Here is a 24,467-nt window from a genome sequence, read left to right on the forward strand (position 1 = left end):
GATGCTCATAGTCTTCCCCCCAAATTCATATCCTAATTTATTCTTCAAATCAGTCGTCTGGAATTGGGGCGATACTGTGAACATTTTGGGAAGAGAACATAGTTTGCTGCTTTTAACCAAAGTCAACTAGAACGTGCACTCTAATAATTTACATACAGAGGAGCACCGATGTCTGTGTACCAGCGTCCATCGAAGCCTGGCTGACTTCTCTCCTTCTTGCCTTCGTCTGCATCCTCTTGCAGTTTCCTCTGAGCCTCTTCCTTGTCTTTGGCTCGTTTCAGGCAGTAAGCTTTCTCCTGCTCTCTGATTTGTTGCTCGATTACTGGAAAGTTCTGCAATGCCTGAATCCTTTCTGAACGCTCTATTTCTTTACCGTCCAACCACTTGAATAAAAAAGCAACCAACACAGTGCATTTATTCAAAAGTCACAGTTTGAATCAGTCCCAGGTTGACTTTGATGGGAATATTTTAAACTTAGAAATAATAATAATGCAACATAGTGCTATGGAATCAAAAGCAAAGTAATCAGTGGGAAACAGAAATTTTTATCTAAATCAGGGCTTATTTCATATAATTAATAGAGTTTACACAGCATCTTTACTGGTAATAATAATAAGTAGGTCTTCTGTCGAAACTGATTATTAATGACAAGCTTTCAAAATATATTAATTTTATAACTGCTCATTATATAAAGAATTTCAATGCCTCAAGCTATTTTCAATAGCTCCAAAGTGTAACAATGACATTTCCCAAATGCTCTCTACAAAAAAGGGCCTTGTATATCACACAAAATTGAGCTCTAATACAAAGGAGCCTATGTTCTACCCTGAACAACAAGACACACAGAGTGTACTATTAATTGTTATGGTCACTGTTTATCCCCAGTATTTTTACAGTGATTTTCCCAAATTAAGATATTACAATAAAAACACCAACCTAAAATCTGAAGTTTCAACGCTCCCAGTTTAAAGATACCAATTTATTATTTACGCAGCCTCGTTCTACAAAAAGAGGTGAGTATTCAGAACGGTGTGGTAGGCAGAAGGATGGCCCGCCAAGAATGTCTGCCTTGTAATCCCCATGAATGTTAACTTCCACAGCAAAAGGGAATTTGCTGTTGTGATTACGTTAAGGATTTTAAGATGAGATTATCCTGGATGATCTGGGCGAGCCCAATGTAATCACAAGGATCCTTCCAAGGGAAAGAAGGAGGCAGAAGTGTCAGGCCCAGTTAGGGAGAGATGGGAAGACACTACGCTGCTGGCTTTGGAGATGGAGGAAGAGGCCACGAGCTCAAAACTGCAGGCACTCTCTAGAAGATGAAAAACTCAGGGAAACAAATTCTTCTGTTGGCAGAAGGAACACAGTCTTGCCAAAGAGTCATTTTTCAAAGAGAGGCTGTTGCCTGTTGTAGCAGCTGACTTGGGGCAGTCTTTCTGAAACACCTTTATTTTAGACTTCTGACATCCAGAACTGTAAGAGTATAAATTTGTCTTGTTTTAAGCCCCTAAGTTTGTGGTAATTCACTACCATAGCAATAGGAAAAAGAGGAAAAACACAGAAAGATTGAGTAAAATACAATTTTTTTAAATTATCAGGATCAGTTAAATTATAAATCAAATTTTAACAATAATTGGAAAAAAATAAAGTATGTTTGGTCATAAGGACTCGTGTGGCTGCTGTAGATGGGCTGGAGAACTGACTCTGAGCTTGCTGGTGGCCAAAGCAAGATAAAAAATAGGATCAGTTATAAGATTTTTGCTGTCCTTAACGAGAAAATATACTAGTTTCTAGCTTTTTCCTAATATTTAGTTCTAAAACACATTTCTAAAGTAAAGCTTCATAATGGAGATCTTGAGAAATATCACGCATTCTTTCTGTAGAAACATGTCCATATAGTAACAGGCTTCATAAAGCCGTCTCTTCTAGCATCCTTCAAAGATGAGGCCATAATGATAAAACACAATGCATAAAGCCTATTCTTTAAGGTGAAAAATAGTTGTGGTCCAAGTACTTAGCCTTTTAAAAAAAAATAGCTAGTTTAAGCTAGGGTTAAGATCTAAACAATTTGGACAATTCTGAATAAATAGAATTTCTTTCACTGGAATTTTTGAGGAACATTGGGAAACGATCTATATCTATCTATATCTGAGATGCAAGGATATAAGCATTTACTTTATATATATATATAACATATTACTATATACAAGTACATATACATATATTTCCTTATACCTGGGTTAAGTAAATATTGATTTAATTTAGACCTATTGTTTCTAAAAAGATTATGACGAATGAACTCCCTGTCACTATACAGACAGGAAGGAAGCAGAAGACTTCACACTGAGAACTGATGACAAATTTGGGACAGCGCCACGTGCGTGCCAGCATCTGTTCTAAGGGCATCCTTATTGCATCTCAATTTATTTGACAAATTTCCTTAGGTCGTCTTCAAAATTGGCCCGTCTCCTTCAATCCAAAATCGCACCTGAGTTTAGAAGGCCTAATGAACTGAGAGATTAAGTTTTAAGTTGTGCATTATAGTATTTCCTGATCTTTCTTCATTCAGGATGCTTGCAACACAGAGGCAGTGTATCCACGCTTATTGATAATAGTTGCACACGTGCTGTAGCAAAGAAGAGAAAGAGAAACTGAGATTTATGGAAGGTCTCACAGAGCTCCTTTAGAGCAGGAATTATTAATCCACTATAGATGAGAAAAATGAGGCCTGCAACTCACAGGTGGTGGAGACATGAGCCAGACCCTATCTGTGCTACCAAAACTTTTCTCCACCACACCGCACTGCCTACTTCCCACCTGGAGCGGCTCAGACACGAGGAACAGGATTCTCGGAAAGGGCTGAATCTCCCCATACCTCTTCTGATGTGTCTGTCCCAAATAACTACTCTGTGTTAGGAGTTAAATTGTGTTTCCCCTCGAAAAAGTTATGTTGAAGTCCTAACCCGCAGGACTTCAGAAGGTGACCCGATTTGGAAACAGGGTCACTGCAGATGTAATTGGTTAAGATGAGGTTACACAGCGGCAGGGTGGGCTCTAACCCAGTATGACTGATGTCCTTACAGAAAGAATGCAGTGTGAAGAGACAGAACACAAGGAGAAGGCCACGTGAGGACGAAGGCAGAGATGGGAGCGATCCTTCCACAAGCCAAGGCACTCAAAGATGGCCAGCAGCCACCAGAAGCTGGGCAAGACTTTTGGCCTCCAGAACTACGAAATAACACATCCTGCTGTTTAAGCCACCCAATTGGTGGCTCGTTGTTAGAGCGGCCCCAGGAAAATAATCCACCTGTTAACAAAATTCCTTTCGAGTAGATCGCAAGCTTTCAGTGAAATGGTAATGAAGGGTCTAAAGTTTATCAACCTATTTTTAAATACTAGTAAATACACTTATGAATAGTATTTTTCAAAGAGAGGCTGTTGCCTGTTGTAGCAGCTGACTTGGGGCAGTCTTTCTGAAAGAATAGACTTGAGCTGAACCCTGTACATTAACCCAGAGAAAAGCAGTGAGTGTGGATATAGTGGGATTGGTGGGCTTTTAGGTTCAAATCCCGCCTGTGACACTTGCCACGTGTGTCAGCTTAAACAAGGAACATTGACTCTCCAAGCCTCAGCTCCCCTGTCTCTGAATGCACCTCATCATCTCCTCACAAGGGTCCAGAAGGATGAGAGATGTTGTGCCCAAAACACTTGGAACAACCTGGCCCATGTTTCAGGCCCCTATCTGATGGCTCCCACAAACTTCTAGCCCAAACACTGCAGCACTGGTATTCCAGGAAAACGGCTCACACTGTTACACGACGGGATCCATTTCTATGATGTTCTGGTTCTCATCAGTTCATTCTTTAGGAAGTCATTGTACAATGATGATTAGCCTGAATTATGTTTGAGCTAATTTATCATTTATTCTAAATATATATTCTAGATTCAATTATCTGAGTCATTCATTCTCTTAATCAAAGAAATTTTACATTAGAAGAAATGTGTTCCATTATTCCAGCAATCTCAACTACACAGAACTCAGCAGTCTAAGAACAAATGTCCTCTGAGAATTGAAGAAAATGCCTATCAGAAAGCCAACGCAACCATGCGTTCTTTTTGCAGAAGTACACGGCCACCTGCTGTTGGATGAGGTCACGGAGAGAATGTGACCGCCACTTGACCCTTGAGCTGGCCCTGGGCAATCAGAGGCTCCCCACCCCTCCCCTGTCCTTGGAATGGATGCCCTCCCCACCGGTCCCACAGTGGGAGCCATCTTCAAGGATGCAGCCTTGAGAAAGTAAGGTGTTGTTGAGACCATCTGGACCATGGATGTGACTGAACCCCGTGAAGGCCTCTATATAAACTTCTAAGATACTGGCGGGTGGGTGTTAAGACCTACTCATCTCGCAGCCACCCAAGACAAGCCTTGTATACAAGTTCCCTTGCTTACATCCCCACAAACTGGAGGAGCCTGCCTCTTTCATTGGTCTCTGCTAGCCCTCCGCGTGTGGGGGCCAGTTTCAGATTCCACCTGGGAAGCTCCCAAGGTTGCAAACCAACACACGCAAATCAGAAACTCTTGGAATCACATGAAAATTGTTATATGGTCAGGTATATGATTTCTCCAGAAACCGTGTGTTTTTCCTAGTCCCCAAAATCCCAGATTAAGGGAGATATAGCATAAGAGATTAACACATAGAATAGAGGTTCTCAAACGAGGCCCCTGGACCAGCAGCAACAGTGTGTTAGAACAAAACCTTGGGTGTCATATCAGACCTACTGAATCTGAAATTCTAGGGGTGGGGCCCAGCACACACCTTCCAAGCATCCCAATGCATACCAAAGTTGATAAGCACTAACAGAGAGAATGAGTTAACAGAAAACAACCATACAAATGTTATAATTAAAAAGCACAGTAGTTCAAGACTATGAAATACAAAGGTATACAGCTGTAGCCATCTCAAAAACCCCAGCTTTCGGTTTGCTCTTAGTAATGATGAAGGATCTTCATAACAATCATTGGAATTTATCAAGAATTTATCAATTAAGCTCTGTGTGTTCTGAATGAGGAAGGAGGAAAGTACGCATTTTATTTTTCAAAGATTTATTAACGCTATTAAAAGAATTTTAAAGGTTCAGGAAGTCAAAGAATTCATTTTGAATTTGTGGAATATTCCATTCTCTAAAAGAATGCATTTCCTGACAATGCTGTGAATAAATCAGGAATTATTGTAGTTGCTTGTTTTCATTTTTCTGAGATTTCTCCATCATTAAAATAAGTGTACCTTTAATTGTTGCAGAGTTGCCACCACAAACTGCCTGTAGCCATCAAAGTCGGCACATGGGTTGCCCATGAGAAAGAGCTCCTTCAGGTGGATGTTGTGTCGAAGGGTTTTTATGCTGCTCAGCTCTCCAATGAAATTTATGGTCAAATCAAGTTTTGTCAGCCCTTCACATCCTATAGAGAGAAATGAAAAAAAAAATAAAGCCCCCACCCAAATCACACTGGTAATAAAATGTATGTAATAGCACATAATAGAAGCAACAGCTGCGATATTTTAAATCTGCTGATTAACTGTATCGCTTATCAAGAAGTGGTTTTTCAGAAATATCCAAAAGACTTAGTCTTAATTCACTTTTCTATCTGTGGCTCCCTTACTTTGGACCCCTTAGTCCCCGCAGACAGGGGAAGTCACTTTCCCCACCCACATCTGCGAGCCCTGGGCTGACTAACATTTGGACTTGGTTGCTATCTGGCATGAAGAAAGCCAAGGATAAGCTGCTGCTACGATGGACACGACATCAGAGCCAAGCTCCTCTAGCGTGGGCACCTGGAATCTGCTCTCCTGAGAATTCCACCAGGTGGTCAGGAAACATCTCCCCGTGAAGGGTGATGGCGGGAAGTTTCCCCAAAAGGAAAGGCATTTCATAAAACCAACGCATCCAAATTAACAGGTGCAAAGTCACCCTGAAGAGACAGAATGGCTCCAAGACCACCAAGAACTGAACTAAAGGGATCAACAAAGGTGAAAATATAAGAGTTTGGTCCTCAGAGGAATGAAAGAGAAACGATGAGTCACTGACACAGAGTTTGCCGTGAATCTGACCCATAGAGGAGATGCTAGAGAAATCTGAATCAAATTCAAATCTGAATTAACTCCCTCCCTCACATTCCATGGGAACTCGGTTAGGAGAGCAGACTTTGGGATTAGACAGACATGATGAGTTCAAGTCCCATCTGTCACATCCCTGCTGTGTGACCTTGGAAAAGTTACAAGGCTTAGCCTTCTCATCCGTAGGATTCTAACAGTACTACCCAGTTCAGGGGCTGTTGGGAAGATAATATAAGATGATCCATATAAAGTACTCAGCACAGTGCCTGCCACCTAGAGAGCGTCAGTAAACATTAGCTAGGACCAGAAATAGCCCAATGAGCACTCTTCTGACTATCACGTGGGTTCTTAGACAATGTGCCCACACAGAAAAAAAGGATGCTTACCATCCTATGAGCAGAGACTTTACAGATTCTTACTATGAACTAAAGAAGAGTTGACCCGGTTTATACAGCAACCTCTGTGCAGTAGGTTCATATAAGGGTGTCTCCCTCTGTAAATGGCTCACGCTTTTTGGATTAATATGGAAGATTTTGCATCCTTCAATATCTAGAGAACCATCTTTGGCTGACAACCTAACTCTACTTTGTTCTGCACTCATTTCTTCAAACTCATACACACTCCACCCTTCCCATAGGCTTCCCGAGTATACGCTGCTTTTCTGTCATTGTTGTGTGGCTATATAACTCAGGATAAACTTTGGTTCCTGATATCTTATATTAACCTCACCGAAAGGATATAGATTCAGATTGGTTCATAGCTCTGCAACCATGTCACCCACGGCAAGGTTTTTCTCATTTCTTCATTTCCGAAGGCTATATGATGGAACCAATTTCATTAAATGGTAGTGTTCTCTCCCGTTGACCCTTTCTTGATTCTAGCACCTGACTCCACCTTGCCTAGAACTCCATGTTTCATTCCTATCCAGTCACATCCCGAGCCAGTCTCTTCCAAATAAGTTAACTCCACCTCAGTGCTTCCAGATGTAGGTCCTCACCCTATATCCATCCATCCATCCATCCAGGAGTTACTGGGTACCTGCTATGTACAAGTTACTGAGCCAGGTCTTTAGAATAAAGCGGTAAAAAAAACATGAGATTTCACCTCATGCTTATGTCTAATGGGGAGGAAGGAGAAAAACAGAGGCATTCCAGATAAAGAAAACTTAATGTGCAAAGGCACCAAGAAGTGAATCTGAGGAAGTCAGCAGAACCCAGAAGTAGGCAAAGCCCATTGAGACAGAATCTGGAGAAGTCAGCAGAACCCAGAAGTAGGCAAAGCCCATTGAGACAGAATCTGGAGAAGTCAGCAGAACCCAGAAGTAGGCAATGCCCATTGTAATCCACCCTAAATCCACATTCACTGGTTCTTCTTTCTCAATCTTCATTCACTGCTCAACCCCCTGTTCCTGGCTTCCACTCCCAACATTCTACTAGATTTGCTCCTCTAAAGGTGACCATGCTGACACCGTCATTTTGACAAATCTAATACATCCTTTTCAGCCCTTTAAACCACTAGAACAATCTGTAGTATATGGCATGACTGACCATGGATTCTCTCTTAAATCTCTCAAACGTCTTGGAAACAGTGATTCTCTCCTCGTTCTCCCTTATAATATAGTCTATTCCTCTTCATCTCTTTTACGGCCTTTTCCACTCCATCAATGGTAATACAACCCAGGTTCCCACCCCTGTCCCAGTATTCCTCATGGTCTTCCTGATGACAACTGTCATGTTCATTGGTTTAACCAACCCCAGACTCTCATGACTCCCAAACAATAACACCATATCTGACCGACCAACTGAACATCACACTCCTGTTTCCAAACGCTGCGAGACTTAGCACATTCAACATGGCCAAAGCTGAATCCGCCATATTTTCTCTCGCTCTCTACTCCTCGAGACAGCTTTTCTGCCTTCTTTATGCCTAAACTCTATTAATGTCATCACCATGTTAGCGTCAGATGCGAGTGCGACACCAAGCATCAAGTCAAGGTTAACTTAAAAATTAACCTAAATTATTCTCTTAGATCCTCTGCGTCATCAGTGGCCAAACCCTGCAGATCATAACTCCTAGATTCTTCTCACATATGCCTTGTTCACTCTATGCCTATTACCATCATTCCACTTCAGTTCTTATCACCTCTTGCGTGCAATATGGCAATAATCTCCCATTCATCTTCCTATTTTGAGAACATAGGAAGTAAGGAAGAAAGGAAAGAAGGATGGATAAAAGGAAGGGAGGGAGGAAGGAAAGATTTTTAAAAATGGCTCTGCCTCTTCCCTTTATTTACTTTTCCTTCCATTCCCTGTCCTTCCTTTCAATTCCTTTTCCTTCCCTTTCCTTCTTTTTGCTTACTTTTGGAACAACTAATTCCTAAAGCCATTATGAGAGGAGAGCAAAGAAAGAGTGGAGAGGGAAGGGGTAGCTATGTTGGACCAGGATACAGTGTTGGAACCCAAATAGGACGAGAAAAGCATGCGGAGAACTGCACGGTGCCGGAAGTCAGACCCCGAGCAGTGAGGGGGCATCCTCGGGTAAGGGTGTCTGGCACGGGTGGAGGAACCCAAGCCTAGGGAGGAAGGCAGCCCTGCAGAGAAGGATGGCATGTAGGAACCTGGGCAGAGTGGGAGGAGCTTTTGCATCACAGACAGCCAACCGTGGGGTGTCAGAATCTGAGAGTCGCCAGGATGACAGCAATATGGAAAGGCAGCCTGACTTGAGGAGTCAGAGCCCAAGTAGGGTAGGGAGGGCACCCTCACATGACACCTGGCAAGAGATATCAGAGACCACGAGAGTGAAGAGGGAACCCATGTGGGAGGAGAACCAAAAACAAGGTGCCAGAGCTTGGGCAGGGCGAGGAGGACATCCACCCAGGAGGGCTGCTTTGCAGGGGAATTTGGAGCACAGACAAGGTGAGGAAGGCATCCATGCTGGGGGGGACACGGGTGTAGGATATCAGAGGTTGAGCAGGGTAAGGAGCACATGCCATGGAGGGGCCACGCAGAGCGGGGATGTCAGAGCTCAGACGGGTTGAGCAGGAAGTGAAGAAGCCAGCTGAGAAGTGGATCCTCTGACAACAGCTGCCCCAGCTGATGCCACGGGTCCGAGAGGAACCTCCCAGCCAAACTCTTCCGGAATTCCTGACCCACAGAACCATGTGGGGGAAAGAAAATGGTTGAAAGACATTAAGCTTTGGGGTAGTTTTCTCGCGGTAACAGATACTGCTAAGAAATGAACAAAGTTCACACAGCTGCTTCACGGGGAATTGGGAATCGAAACCAGTGCTGCCCCGCTGAAAGGCCTCTCTGAACTGGTACACTAGAAGTTCTCTGCCAATATTAGCTATTGATTACCAATATATCATCACCATCATCGTCACCTTAAAATTCTCAAGTTAAAGCTTTGTGGAATACGACTGCGGTGCTGTAAGTACAAGCAGATGCAGTCACACCCACCTGACAGGTGGGCCCAGTGCAGGGCGTGCCTGTAATTCACAGCACAGCACGGCTGGAGAGAGCCAGACCAGCCTGGAGGAAGGTGGGAGGAGGGAAGTTAGAAAGGCAGGGGTTAGCAGCCGCCCGGTGGCTGAGTGGTTAAGTTTGCATGCTCTGCTTCAGCAGCCCAGGGTTTTGCCGGTTCGGATCCCAGGCATGGACATGGCACCACTCATCAGGCCACGCTGAGGGGGCATCCCACATAGCACAACTAGAAGGACCCAAAACTAAAATATACAACCGTGTACTGGGGGGATTTGGGGAGAAGGAGGAGAAGAAAAAGAAGATTGGCTTGTTGCCAATCTTTAAAAAAAAAAAAAAAAGAAAAACCAGAGGTTAGATGTGAGTCAGCAATGGAGTGAGTGTCATCTCTCCTCCCAACAAAGTGTTAATTCAAAACACCAGTCACCACAAATGGGTCCATATCCTATACCTCATGATGACATCTCATTATGGGGTATACAAATATAAGCAGGGTGGGTAGAAGGGAAGAGAGAACCCAGGGGGCAGCATGAGAGAACAAAATCTGCATCTTTGGGGTGGGCCTGGTGGTATAGTGGTGAAGTTCACACACTCCACTTTGGCAGCCCAGGGTTTGCAGTTTCAGATCCCAGGTGTAGACCTACACACTGCTCATCCAGCCATGCTGTGGCAGCATCCCACATACAAAATAGAGGAAGATGGGCACAGATGTTAGCTCAGAGCCAATCTTCCTCACCAAAAGAAAAAATAAAAATAAAAAATCTGCATCTTCCACATCAGGAAGTCAATAGACAATGCCTAAAATGTCAATATCAAGAATATTAAGAAACAGCGATAAAGCATGGTATGAGTACATTATCTGGTAATACGTAGCAGGAAAAAGAAGCAGAGTCTACTACATTCACCTCTGGGAGCAGGACTTACGGTCTGAGGGCACTGACAGACAGCTGTTTCAAGTACAGACAGCACTCTGGCTTTCTAAACTATGTCTTTTATTACTTTGGTAAAAATACTAATTATTAAAAAGATGAATATCCAAAATGTACAAGGACAAATAAACACTTTTACATATTCCAGATTCTACTACACAGGTGAAGGAAATTCAGTAACTTCACATCTTCAAAAATAATCATATAAGCGAAAAAGGACAACATAATCACTATTGCTATTAAATTAGTCAAAGTATAGACAAAATTGTTAACTATATTGGCAAGGCTATGAGATAATTATACTTTTCAGCATTCCATCTGTCAACATATAAAATAGTCTTTTAAGCGGTTTTTTTTCCCCTTGGTCCAGAATTTCATTTGGGAGGAAAAGGTCCCAATCAAATATCTCCAGTGGAACCACAGGCAATTTGCACAAAGCTGTTCAGAACAGTTCTACTCACAATAGCAAACATAATTAAAAACACTTGACGCACTAAGCCGCAAGGAACTATTTAAAACACACCAACATGCTTGATAATTCAATCATTAAATTATAAAAATGTGGACTCAGTCACTGTATGACAAATGCATATGAAACTACATATATAAATATAACTAAGTCTATGGCTCTATGTCTGTATGTTTGTTTTACATTGGCAAAAAATGTTAGATTGACATTATGAAATGTGAAAGATATATTTGGGATGGTCTTACTTAAGATGGAGCTTAGCTGGTATTTCTTAAGTTTACTATGAGAGACTCTGGAAGACATTTTAATTATGTTTTTCTTTCATATAAGAGAAGGCTGACATTTGAAAGACTCCAACAGGTTAAAAAATTCATATATTTTTAATTTTTCTGTAATTTTGTAGATGAAGGACTCTCCAAAAGTTCATTATATTTTCTGAAGTGATGAATCTTAATTTCTCTCCTACTTGGCCTACAGCTAAGAGCTTCAACCACGTTTGCCATCCTAAAGAACCACTCTTGCTTGACTAGCCGGGCTTGAGAAGGCCTCCCCTGTGGAGGGAGGCAGACACGCCTTCCTTCGACTGAGTCCCAGTGCCTGTCTCCCGCTCTGAGGTCCAGATCAGTGTCCCACAGGGTCTGAAGGTCACTGACGCTGATTTCCCCAAGGGGAGAGCTCACACCATCAGAAATCCCACCTCTCCTTCCAGGTTAGGGAGGGTAAGGAGGAGGGGTGGAAAAAGAAGGCACTTTATTCTATCTGGATGAATCCACAACAAGGAAAAAAGAAAAAAGGATACTAGCTATTTTTTGCCATCTAGCAAAACAAGTAAATAAACGAAAAAACAAAAATACAACTTACGTTTAAAATTATACTGAGATTTACTCAAGTAGGTGGGCTGAGTATGTGTATCCATTGGCCTCCTCTTTCACCTCAAATATTTAAAATGAAACAGAAAAGTTCATATCTGCCAGCAGATAACATGTGTCCTCCTTCCTACTGCCCATTCCCTCAAACGCATCCTCAAACTAGCCTGCGCCCGGTGCATCCACATTAGAGCTGCAAGACAGAGCACCAAAAGGGAGTGTCCAGGTAAAGGCTGACGTGGACTGTGCACTCCAGTTGGCAAAGCTCAAAAAGACAATAGTGGCAATGCTGCCCTCCAGTGGCAGATGACCTAACGTACAGGAAAGACAGACATTTCCACATCCTTTCACATATTTTCTTAAAAAAAACAAATAACAAGCCCTGGACAAGCCAACCGAGAGTTTTAGTTATTCCTTAGACATTTTAGATTGACATTTTACAACCACAAACGTAGACACAGAGTAAATTTGGTTATTCCATTTGCTCACATGAGCATGCAGGGCTGTAGAGTGGTAGCTGGGAGAGATCAAGGAATCCATTTCCAACGCAGAAGAATGGCAATGATGGAAAGAAGCATCTCAATTCCAGCACTGAGGATGGGTTTGGGGACTTTGATAGAGATGATATTCTAGGTTTGGAGGATAAAAATTAAAAACTTAATGATGAATATTTATGTCTTTGTTTATATATAACCTTGATAGTCACTGAAATGTCAGTTTCTGCATTAGGAGGCAAATAGGCTAAAATCCACTGTAACTCAAGTAAAGTCCTCCTGATTTTAGCCATTAGCAGATGGGCATGAGGTGGAGAGAGCAGCTTGCCAGCCTCTGCTGCACGCCCCTGGGCTCTAAAGTAAAGCCTGCCAGTCAGGATGCCCTGCCATGCACACGGAGCTCACAGGAGCCCCGCCAGCAGGGCAGGGGAATGGATGTGGAAACACAGCTGCCTGGCTGCAGAACAAGCCACACCAGCCACCCAGCCAGCCAAATCCTTTGTGATTATAATCAGACATCAAGTCACCAGACATTTAGAGAAAAATAAAAGCACAAAATAGAAGCCTGCAAACTAAAACAGGACACCTCCCAGAGTGCAGAATAACAAGACAAAGAGGTTCAAACAAGGGATGCAGGTTAAGAGGCATGGAAGATGAATCTAGCACAACGAAAATCCACTTAAAAGATGTCCCAGGGGAGATCAGAGAAAATAGAGAAGAGGAAAATTATTGTAAAAGATAGTTAGAGAAATAGAATAAATAAGGGAAGGGGGGGGGAAGGAAAGAAAGAAAAAGAGGGTGAAAAAAATGTCAACCAAGAATTCTATATCTGGGAAAACTATCCTCCAAAAATGGTAGAGAAATTAAGGTATTTCTAGATAAACAATAACTGAGAGAGTTTGTTGCTAGTAAATCTGGCCTACAAGAAATATTAACGGGAGTCTCCAGGCTGAAATAAAAGGACACTAGAGCATAACACAAATTCATATCAAAAAATAAGGAGCATCAGTAAAGGTAATCACACGAGTAAATATAAAAGGCAATGTAAATTTATTTTTTTGCTCATAGCTATCTTTTGTCATAACTGATTGAAAAGACTGCAAAAAGAAATAATTATAAATTTATGTTGGTGGGCACACTATCTAGAAAGATGTAATCTGCGACAATAGCAGCATAAAGGAGGGCAGGAAAACAAAACTATATAAAAGCAAAGTTTTTGCATATTATTGAAGTTAAGGTGATATTAATTTGAACTAGATTGTTATAAACTAAGGTATTAATTGTAATTCCCAAGGTAACCACTAACAAAATAACTCAAAAACATATAGCAAAAGGAAAAACAAGGAAATTGAAATGGCACACAAGAAAATATCTGTCTAACAAAAATGAAAGTAGTAACATAGAAACAGAGGAAGAAAATAGACAGAAGATATGTAGAAAACAAATAGCAAAACAGAAGACATAAATTCTACCTTATCAGTAATTACATTAAATGTAAATGGATTAAGCTCTCCAATTAAAAGGGAGAGACTGACAGAATGGATTTAAAAAAAAAAGATCCATCTACATGCTGTTTAAAAGACACACAAGTTAGGGGCCGGCCCAGTGTGTAGTGGTTAAGTCCGCATGCTCCACTTCGGTGGCCTGGGGTTCATGGGTTCAGATCCCAGGAGCAGACCTACATACTGCTCATCAAGCCAGGCTGTGGCGGCCTCTCACGTACAAAATAGAGGAAGACTGGCAACAGATGTTAGCTCAGGGCTGATCTTCCTCACCAAAAAAAAAAAAAAAAATACAGAGACACACACACACTTTAGACTCAAGACATAAACAGTTGGAGAGTTAAAGGATAAGAAAAGTTATACCATGCAAATAGTAACCAAAAAGAGAAAAAAGAGCTGGAATGGCTAGACTAATACCAGAGAAAACAGACTTTAAGACAAAGATCGTTACTAGACACAACAAAGAGCATTTTATAATGATAAAAATTAATCCATCGAGAAGATAAAACAGTTGTAAGCATATATGCACATAAGTACAGAGTCTCAAAATACATAAAGCAAAAAATGATGGAATTGGAGAGAAAGAGATGATTCAATAATACTACCTGGAGACTTGAATACTCCGATTTCAATAAGGGATAGAACAACTCGGGAAAATACCAGCAAGGAAACAGAAGATTGGAACAACGCTAAAAAAATACCAGCTAGACCTAAAAACGTCTTTAGAACATTCCGCCCAAAACAGCAGAATACTCATTCTTTTCAAGCACACATGGAATATCCTCTAAGACAGACCAAATGTTAGCCCATAAAACAAGTTTCAGTAAATTTAAAATGACTGAAATCGTAGAAAGTATGTTCTCTGACTACAGTGGAATGAAACTAGAGATCAAGAACAGAAAAAAAGTTGGGAAATTCACAAATGTGGAAATTAAATGACTACCCCATACAACCAATGGATCAAAGAAGAAATCACAAGGGAATTTAGAAAATACTTTGAGATGAACTAAAACAAAAATACAAAATACCAAAAATGAATGGATGAAGTAAAGTGGTGCTCAGAGGGAAATTTATAGCTGTAAATGCCTACAATAAACACAGAAGAAAGATCCCAAATCAATAACCTAACTTTCTACCTTAAGAAGCTAAAAAAGAGTAAACGCAACACAAAGCAAACAGAAGGAAGGAAATAATAAAGATTAGAGTAGAAACATAACACAACAGAGAAAATTAACAAAATCAAAAGTTGGTTCTTTGAAAAGATCCACAAAATTGGCAAACCTATAGCTAGACTAACCCAGAAAAAAAAAAGACTCAAATTACTAAAATCAAGAATGAAACAGGGGAGCTTACTACTGACCTTACAGAGATAAAAGTGATTAAGGGAGTAGTAAGAACAATTGTATGCTAACAAATGAGATAACCGAGGTGAAACAGACAAATTCCTGGAAAGACACAAGCTACCAAAACTGACTCAAGAAGAAACAGAAAATCCAAATAGGCCTATACCAAGAGATTAAATTAGTAACCAAAAAGTTTTCCTTAAAGAAAAGTCCAGGATCATATGACTTCCTGGTGTATTCCACCAAATAAAGAAGAATTAACAACAATCCTTCACAAACTCTTCCAAAAAACAGAATAGGAAGAAACACTTCCCAATTCATTTTCTGATGCCCATATTACCCAGACAGTAAAACCAGACATAGATATCTCAAGAAAGGAAAACTAAAGGCAAATTTAAGAACAATTATGCTTCTAGCGGACAAAACGGAGAGTTGTTCAACTGGCATAAAGTTTAGTTATACACGATGCTCTACCGTCTAATTGTATACTGTATAACATAGTACCTAGCTAACAGTACTGTATTGTGCACTTCCAAATCTTCTAAGAGGGTAGATCTCATGTCAAGTGTTCTTACCACAAAAGGTGGGGGGGCAAAGACACATAAGGAAACTTTCGAAGGTGATGGATATGTCTATTATCTTGACTGTGGTGATGGCTTCATGGATATATGCACATGTCCAGATTCAACAAACTGCATACATTAAATATGTACAGTTTTCTGTATATCAATTATACCTCAATAAAGTGATTTTAAAAAGGAAACAATTGTGCTCCAAAGGACACCATCAAGAAAGTTGACAAGAAAACTCACAAAACAGGAGAATATATCCACAAATCATATATCGGACCAGGGTCTAGTCTCCAGAAAATATAAATAACTCTTACGACTCAACAGTAAAAAGACAAATAACCTAATTTAAAAATGGGTAAGGTTTTTGAACAACCTTTCCTCCAAAGAAGATATAAAAATGGTCAATAAAGACATAAAAAATGCCCAATCTCATTAGTCATTAAGCAAATGCAAATAAGAACCACAATGAGATACCACTTACACCCACTAGGATGGCTACTATCAAAAGTAAATAAATAAAAACAGAAAATATCAGGTGTTGGCGGGGACATGGAGAAATTCGAGCCCTCATAAATTGCTGGTAGGAATGTAAAAAGGTGCAACTACTTTGGAAAACAGTTGAGCAGTTCTTCAAGAAATTAAACACAGAGCTACCAAATGACCCAGCGATTCTATTCCTGGATATACACTAAATTAATTAAAAACATACGTTCACACAAAAATTTGTATAGTAATGTTCATAGCAGTTTGATTCATAATAACCAAAAGTGGAAACAACCCAAATGTCCATCAACTAATGAATGGGTAAAAAAGAAAATGTGGTTTACCCACACAATGGAATATTATTTAGCCATAAAAAGGAATGAAGTACTGATACGCATTACAATGTGGATGCATCCTGAAAACGTTACGTTAAGAAGTCAGACACAAAAGACCACAAAATTGTGTGATTCCATTTATGTGAAATGTTCAGAATGGGAAAATCTATGGAGGCAGAAAGTACAGTAGTGACTGTTAGGGATTAGGGCAAGGGGTGAATGGGGAGTGAAGGCTAATGAATGCGGGGTTTCTTTTGAGGTGAGGAAAATGTTCTGGAACAGGATAGTGATGATGGATGCACGACCTTGTGAATATACTAAAAACCACTGAATTTTATACATTAAACTGGTGAATTTTATGGTTTATAAGTTTCATCTCAGTTATAAAAAAACTAAATGATTCAAATATTTCAATTAAGAGACATCTTGAGAAAAAAAGTACATTTTGATTCCTTTTTTACATGATAAATTTGAGATGCATTAGAGAGATTGAATGTAAAATATTAAATCATCAAAATTAGAACTTAGTATAGAATATATTTGTATTCAGAAACTATAAAGAAAAAGATTAACAAATTTACGTATATTAAAATGTAAGGGGGCTGGTGTGGTGGCACAGCGGTTAAGTGCACACGTTCTGCTTTGGCGGCCCAGGGTTCGCTGGTTCGGATCCCGGGTGTGGACATGGCAACGCTTGGCAAGCCATGCTGTGGTAGGCGTCCCACATATAAAGTAGAGGAAGATGGGCACGGATGTTAGCTCCGGGCCAGTCTTCCTCAGCAAAAAGGAGGAGGATTGGTGGCAGATGTTAGCTCAGGGCTAATCTTCCTCAAAAAAAAAAAAAAGAATCTAGGTTTAAAAAAAAAATGTAAGACTTTTGAATGATACCAGCATAACTGAATTAAAAGAAAAGTAGTAGACAAGAGAAAATATTTATAAAATATATAACAAAGGATTAATATAGGGAATGTATAAGAGCACATAGAGAAAAGATAAATCAACAGAAAAGTGGCCAAAAGATATGAAGTAGTAACTCACGTAAGAAAAAATACAAATATTCAACAGACATTTGTAAAGTTATATGGAATCTCAATAATAATGTGAGGTGTGAATTTCTAAAATTACAAAACAGTGTCTTCCTATGCTAAAAAAAAGATTGCTTATAAAAAGCATTAGCAAAGTTGTGTGAAAATGAGTGGCAGCACGGACTATCAGTACAAGCGTAAATTAACATTACTTTTTTGGAGAACAATTGGCAATATTTTTCAAAATACACATATTTAAACACAGGAATTCCATTTCTAAGTATCTACCCTAGAAAAAATCTACACGTGTACACAGAGTGAAATGTAGAAGGACGCTCATTGCAGCCGTGCATATTATAGCAAAATGCTGGAAACCACCCAAACGCCCACCTGCAGAAAAATGGTTAGAATCGATCTGTTACATAGCCCCCACCTTTCCTGGAGACCACAGAACAACGTAATTCCAGGGAAGAAATTAATTTTCAAAATAATACTCATAGTACCATCCCATTGATACAAAGCAAAATGAAACAAAAGTACCTTCTACACACCAAATTGTTAACACTGCTACGTCTGCGAAGCAGGCTGGGTTAGGAAGGGGTGAAGTGGACCTCCAGTTTTGAATTTATGTACCATGTTATTGTTTGAAGTTTTACAATATGAATTAAAAATCAGGGAGCCAGCCCAATGGCATAGTGGTTAAGGTCGTGCGCTCCACTTCAGTGGCCCCGGGTTCACAGGTTCAGATCCTGGGCGCAGACCTAGTGCTGCTTATCAAGCCACGTGGTGGCGGTGTCCCACATGAAATAGAGGAAGATGGGCACAGATGTCAGCTCAGCGACAATCTTCCTCAAGCAAAAAGGAAGACTGGCAACAGATGTTAGCTCAGGGCTGATCTTCCTCACCACACAAAAAATAGTAACAATAATAATAAACAAAAGACTTAAGCTAAATGTTAATTTGAAAAGTATATCCATTGTTTAAGCAAAACTGTTTAAATCTCATTTTAAATCTCAATTTTAACTCATAATAAAATATAAGAAGAAAATCCTTACCTTCCAAATTTTCAACTTTTTCAATGTTGTTTAAAGCTAAATTCAAATATTCAAGTTTCTTGAGTTTGCTAACATTTTCTGAAATATACAAATAATGTAATTAATGAACCTTCAAGATAAAAGACATTTTTACATAACCTATTATGAAAATGATAAAGAGAATCTAAGGATTCCTATGGTTATCAAAACCATGTTGCTTTTTCAAATCTACTCGTGTACATCATTGTCAGCTGCCCATGCAGCATCCATTTCTCCCTCCGTCCTTCCTAATGGACCCATTTCTGCTTTGTCTTTCCCAGCCCCAACTCCAGGCGGTTAGGCCTAACCAACCTGGGCCAGTGCATCGCAAGCCCATGTCCCTTGCTAGTGACAGCTCAGGAACCCAGGCTTAAGTCAACCAGCCCACGGCCACCTCCTGGCAACCGTGTGATGCAGGAGAAGGCGTGGGCACCAAGTGCTCCCAGTCAGAGGAGAGGGAAAGATCTATACTCCATGCCTGGGGACTTCTTCTCTTTCCCTGCCGCGTGTTAAAAAGGAAGGAAGGATTATCCTAATTGATGCTCACAATCATTTTGCAACCATGAGGGAACCAGCTAGGATGAAGCCCACTGTGGCTGTTGGAGCACAGAGAAGGAATCAGCCAGCCCTGGAGACTGGCCTATCTCTAGACTTAGAGCTGGGTAAGCTACTAGATTTCCTTACTTGGTAAGCCACATGGAGTTATGCTTTCCTTTACTCGAAGCCCAAATCATCCCGAGACAAGATTATCGTTTTTAATGAATATGAAAACCCACGGTAGGGAAAACATTAAGCATAAATAAGTGAAGGAATTGCTGTAGGATGGGGCCTTTTAAAAGCAGCTAATAATCCCATAGCTAACACTGCTGAGTGCTTTTATACACCATGGAATTTTCTAAGCATTTTGCATATACTATTTCATTTAATCCCCATAATCACTCTATGAGGTAAAAACTACTGTTGTCTCCCTTTTACAAATGAGAATACTGAGGTTCGGAGAATGAATCCACTCGTGCGAGGTTAAACGGTAAAGTCAGGACATTTGACTCCAGAGCTTGGCACTAAATCCCTACATCACACCTTCAGAGAACAGCCCTTTCTAAGAGGACACGGATGCGGAAAACCCTGCTCAGGAAAGCGCATTTGGGGCAGCCTCGCTTCAATAACATAACACCTCCTTTGCCCACTTTTCAGGGATATTATGAAGACAAAATATGATGATTTATAATCATCACCCTTATCACCACTAATATTTCATCTAAAACTTACAAAATATCGTATATTCATTCCCATAGAACTGAGAGGAACAGTTCACCTCAGTTTACTCATTTTTTAAAATGCGGATTTTGCAATAAATTACTAAAGTTTCTCTCAGCAATTCGATTATTCTAATGCTTATGTTTACAAAAGGTTGTCTAAGCAACCTCTGAGCATTCGATGGTCAAAGAGCTGTAGCGCTCCACGCGCCAAGGGTGATGACAGACAGAGGGTCCAGTCCACATCCTGAGCAAAAATACCCACAGTTATTATTGTTAACATTGCCAGCTTACTATAAATACCTCTTCCTTCCCCACGTCTGTGATACGTATAACCCTCTAAATGTGGAAAGAACTATCTAGTAGGAAAAAAATAGTAAGATTAGTTTGGGAAGGGTTTCTTAAATTACTCCTCAAGAACAATGGGTGAAATTCATCAGGAAAAATAAAAGGCTCTATAAAAGTGGAAATGCACAGAGCCTGTTGGGCAGCAGGAAGCGAGTCAGCGTTCTAGCCAAACCACCCTGGAAGCCGCTGTCACCAAATGCCAGTCCCACACACTTGTAGGGCACCAAACCCCTCCCCAGTTCAAGGAGCTCTACCCAGGACTGGGACCATTGGGAAGTGTTACAAAGGCAGACTCTGGGAACCCATCCCCACAGGATCTGAGTCTGTAGGTCTGGGGGGTGGCTTGGGCCCCACTTTAGCAGGACCCCGGAAGGTCCTCAGCCCACACCTGGATCAACACTACGCAGAGCCCTCTCCCGGCCCATGTGTATCTCCCAAGGAGGAACAGAGCTTCTGCAAAGGCAACCGCTTTGCAAACTTCTACCTCAGTGGCACCAGAGCAAGTCTGGATCCTAGAGAACTAGTTTCACTTGCTAAATAAGTGCCTAAATGCCTATGGGTGGAGCAGCACTGAAAATTCCCATTAATAGGATTTAAAAGAGTGTTTAATTTAAGAATACTTTGGAAGCAAAAATTTAAGCTTTCTCACAGCTCTGAAAAGGACTGAAATACTATGCTACTAATGAGTAATTGTGATGGACCCAGCTGTGGAGACGAAAATTTCGGGAACTCTTTTAGATCTCTACAATTAGGAAGGCTCTTTAATGCCCCCAAGCATGAAAGCTGGTGGTTTTCTCTAACAGCCTTTTTAATTGAACAATGTGCCAGAGTTTCTAATTTCTGGTAAAGTAAAAGACGCCGAAAATAATTCTCTGCAGAAATATAAAGAATTTTAATAAATCTTCAAAAAAGTGATGCAAATTCTAGGCTTTTTGCAACCCTAGAGCCAATTTTCAATTATCCACCAAACTAGAGGCAACCACATCGCCAGGGTTTCTCAACCGCAGCAATACTAACATTTCGGGCTGGGTAATTCTTTCCCGTGGAGGGGCCGTCCTGTGCATCGCAGCGGGATTAGCACAGTCCCTGGTGTCTGCACACTACATGCCTCTAGCAGCCCCGCCCCAAATACACACACACTTGTGACAACCAAAAACGTCTCCGGACATTGCCAAATGCCCCTGTTGAGAACCACTGCACATCACGATGGAAAGTTAAAATAGAACCTTCAAAGCTGACCTCTGGGCTCCGGCGCCAGAACCCATGGGGGCTGGCACTCATGCTGCCTCCTCAACCCTGACTCCATCCCTTTTCCTCCGGCTCTGTGCGGTCCCCCCTCCTGCTCCCAGCTTCACCTGGCTGGCCCGGGGCACCACGGGGTAAGTGACAGTATTAATAAGAGCAGCAGAAGCTCTCATTTAATGAGTGAGCAAGTGAGCAAATGCTCAGCACATCATCTCCTGTAGTCCTGATACCACTCTGCGCGTTGGCGTTATTATCCCTCTTTTACAGATGGCAAGACGAAGACTGGACAGGTTAACTGACTGGCCTAATTTCACTCGGCTTCTAAGTGGCGGAGGCAGGGTTCCAAACTGGCTCTACCTGACCTCAGGGCCTGCGCCTGCTCTTACCACTAAAAACACTGTTGCTTTTCCCAGGGTTGGGGGACACTCCTTCTGTTTCCAAGTGGCAGGACCCCCATTACAGTGACTCTCCTTCTCTCTGCCCCAGAACTCATTCTTCTGGGGATGGGGTGACAGCTACCAACTTATCTGATGGGTGGACTGGGAGAAGGAACTGGGCATGCCCAGTCCCACCCTCTCTCCTGGCTTCTGGGATCTGCCTGCGGGCACAGAGTGCATAGTCTGGACCTCCTCCCGCCACAAATCAGGCGCCGGCCCGGAAGCCTGCGGTGGCCCAGTTCCTCAGGCGACCTGGTGCACAGGTTTCACTCTGGGGGCAGCAGCAGGAAGCCTACCTGGGTGCAAGTTTAAGCCGCACCCTCTGAAGAGTTTCATCAGCTATTACGCTGATTTACTGATCTTCATCCCCCTGACTCCTGCATTCACCTCTCGCTTCATTCCAGACTGGAGCAGGAAACCGGCATCACTGTGGGACCCCCTCAGTACCCAGTATGGAGCACAATGCCTTGCACATACACATTCTCAACGCACAGGGCTGTGCTGGCTATCCAGGCTGTGGTGATCTGACAAGGACTTACTCCACTCCTACACAATCCTTTCAGTTTCACAGTGATGTAAACCCAAGACAAATGCCTGGATTACATCCTCCTCCCTTTAAACTTTTTAAAAATCAAGTTATAAATGAGCAGGTCAACCAATGCGCTCCAGCTGGCCTTTAACTGCTCCTCCCCTCTCCTTGATGGCGATCCCCAGGGGCAAGGAGACTGACCACAAGTGGAAAGCTTCAGGGAATGTTCCATACACAACTCCTGAGGGACGGCTGCGTCTATCCGGGTAATTCTGTTTCAGCTATTGTCTTCCTCTAAGAATGACACTGCCTTTTCCAAACTTCTCCCACTCAAAATGTTAAAGAAACCATGAGAACAATGTCCCGAAAACTTACCAATTTTTCCTATGAGATTATTTTGAAGGTACAGGATTTTTAAATCCCGGCACCATTTGTCGATATGTTCTAGTCTCTCTATTTCTTGCTGATGCAAGGAGAGTTCCTCCAGGGAGAAAATCACACAGTCATTGTGTTCAGCATTCCGTCTAATAAGATCTTCTGTGACTGAAAGAAAATTCGTTACATATTAACATCTCCGTCCCCGTGTTCATAGTCAGGTTATCGCATAACTAATGTAGTGGGCTTTCTTTGCAGTTAAATGTCAATTCTCTGGCTCCAGCGATTTCCAGAAGGAAAGCAATCAGAGAAGTGCTGCCTCCTGCTGGCCTTTTTGTGACGTCACGCTGAGTCAGAGGGAAGACATGATGATAAACAGCTTCGTCCTTTTTGTGCTGGATCGACACATACTTTGCTTTATGGATACACACAGAGTTGATGGGTGATGACCATGAGAATGTTGATATGGAATCTTGTGGTGGTATCACGTTGAACTGGATGAGACCCGCTAAGAAATCCAGGACAAAGCAACTTGCTACAGAGAGGCACAGTTGGGCTGACGGAGGGCAGAAATACGAAAGCACCTCCCACTGTTCAAAAAGGAAAGGCTCATTCATTCATTCCACTGATATTTATTCATTTAACTGAAGTTGAAAAGAAAGGAGAGGAAGAGTCTAGATTCTGCATTGCAATCTTATAAAGCAATCACCACTTGGTCTGTTTCCAGGAGGAATAAAAGCTGCTCAGAGGAGCAGGGGTAATCAGGGTCCCCGCCCCTCTGACAACAGTCCTGTGTAGCACCGGGCTGGCCTGCCCCAGCTGGTCAGGACCATGTGACGAGGACAGCACCAGGGCACCAGAGACAATACCCTGGCCCGTGGCTGGAGCCAAGAACAGGACAGGAGTCCTCTTCATGGGATGCACTAAAATCAGCAACATAATGACAATGGAGAAGCCCTGCATTTCCCAGCGCTATTAAAAAAATTATTAATCCATCTGAACCCTCACATTTTAAGTGGAATGTAGAAATATTTCATGTCCACCCGAAGAGCTAAGACAGACTCATTTATTGCCATTTTCAAGGCGCCAGGCACTGTCCTAAATGCTCTGCATGTATTAACATATGAGTAGGTGCAATTATTATCTACAGTTCTCAGCTGAGGAATTGAGGCACAGAGAGTTTAAATAACTTGCCCGAGGTCTTGGTGGTAAGTGGTGGAGCCAGGTTTAAGTTTAGGAGTCTGGTGCCCGACCACATCCTCTTAACCGCTATGCTAGACTGCCCCCACCATGAGCAAATAAGAGCCTCTGGAGCTTTCTCAGGCTTCCTAAGTGTGCAAGCCCCTCCAGCTGGGACAGTTCTTCACGGCACCTTCAGCTTCCTCGCTTCTACGCCACATCCTTACAAGTGGAGTTTGCCCCTTTCCTACGTGAAGACATGTGTGAACTTGATCCTCTGTGTGCAATTAGCTGGACCCTTTGCTAGTTCTGGTGGTAGGAGATGGGGCTGCTTGCAATGACAGTTCTTTGGAAGAAGGACAAGAGAGACATAGAGGTTGAGAGATGAAAACACCATATACGGGCAATGCCCCTG

The 24,467-nt window shown here is 41.8% G+C and overlaps 1 protein-coding gene across 10 annotated transcripts in view; it reads right to left on the minus strand.

The window, feature by feature from the left end:
- Positions 1 to 24,467, minus strand: part of DNAAF11 (dynein axonemal assembly factor 11) — a 101,413-nt gene that overhangs the window by 67,161 nt on the left and 9,785 nt on the right. For all 10 annotated transcript variants that reach the window (XM_070221841.1, XM_070221837.1, XM_070221836.1 and 7 more), the window contains exons 2-5: positions 22,874 to 23,041; positions 18,666 to 18,743; positions 5,286 to 5,458; positions 157 to 383 (exon numbers count right to left, since the gene is read on the minus strand). In XM_070221841.1, the coding sequence (XP_070077942.1) occupies positions 157 to 383; positions 5,286 to 5,458; positions 18,666 to 18,743; positions 22,874 to 23,041 (646 nt within the window). The remainder of the gene's footprint in view (positions 1 to 156; positions 384 to 5,285; positions 5,459 to 18,665; positions 18,744 to 22,873; positions 23,042 to 24,467) is intronic.

This window comes from Equus caballus, chromosome 9, assembly GCF_041296265.1.
Source record: "Equus caballus isolate H_3958 breed thoroughbred chromosome 9, TB-T2T, whole genome shotgun sequence".
Classification (NCBI taxonomy): domain Eukaryota; kingdom Metazoa; phylum Chordata; class Mammalia; order Perissodactyla; family Equidae; genus Equus; species Equus caballus.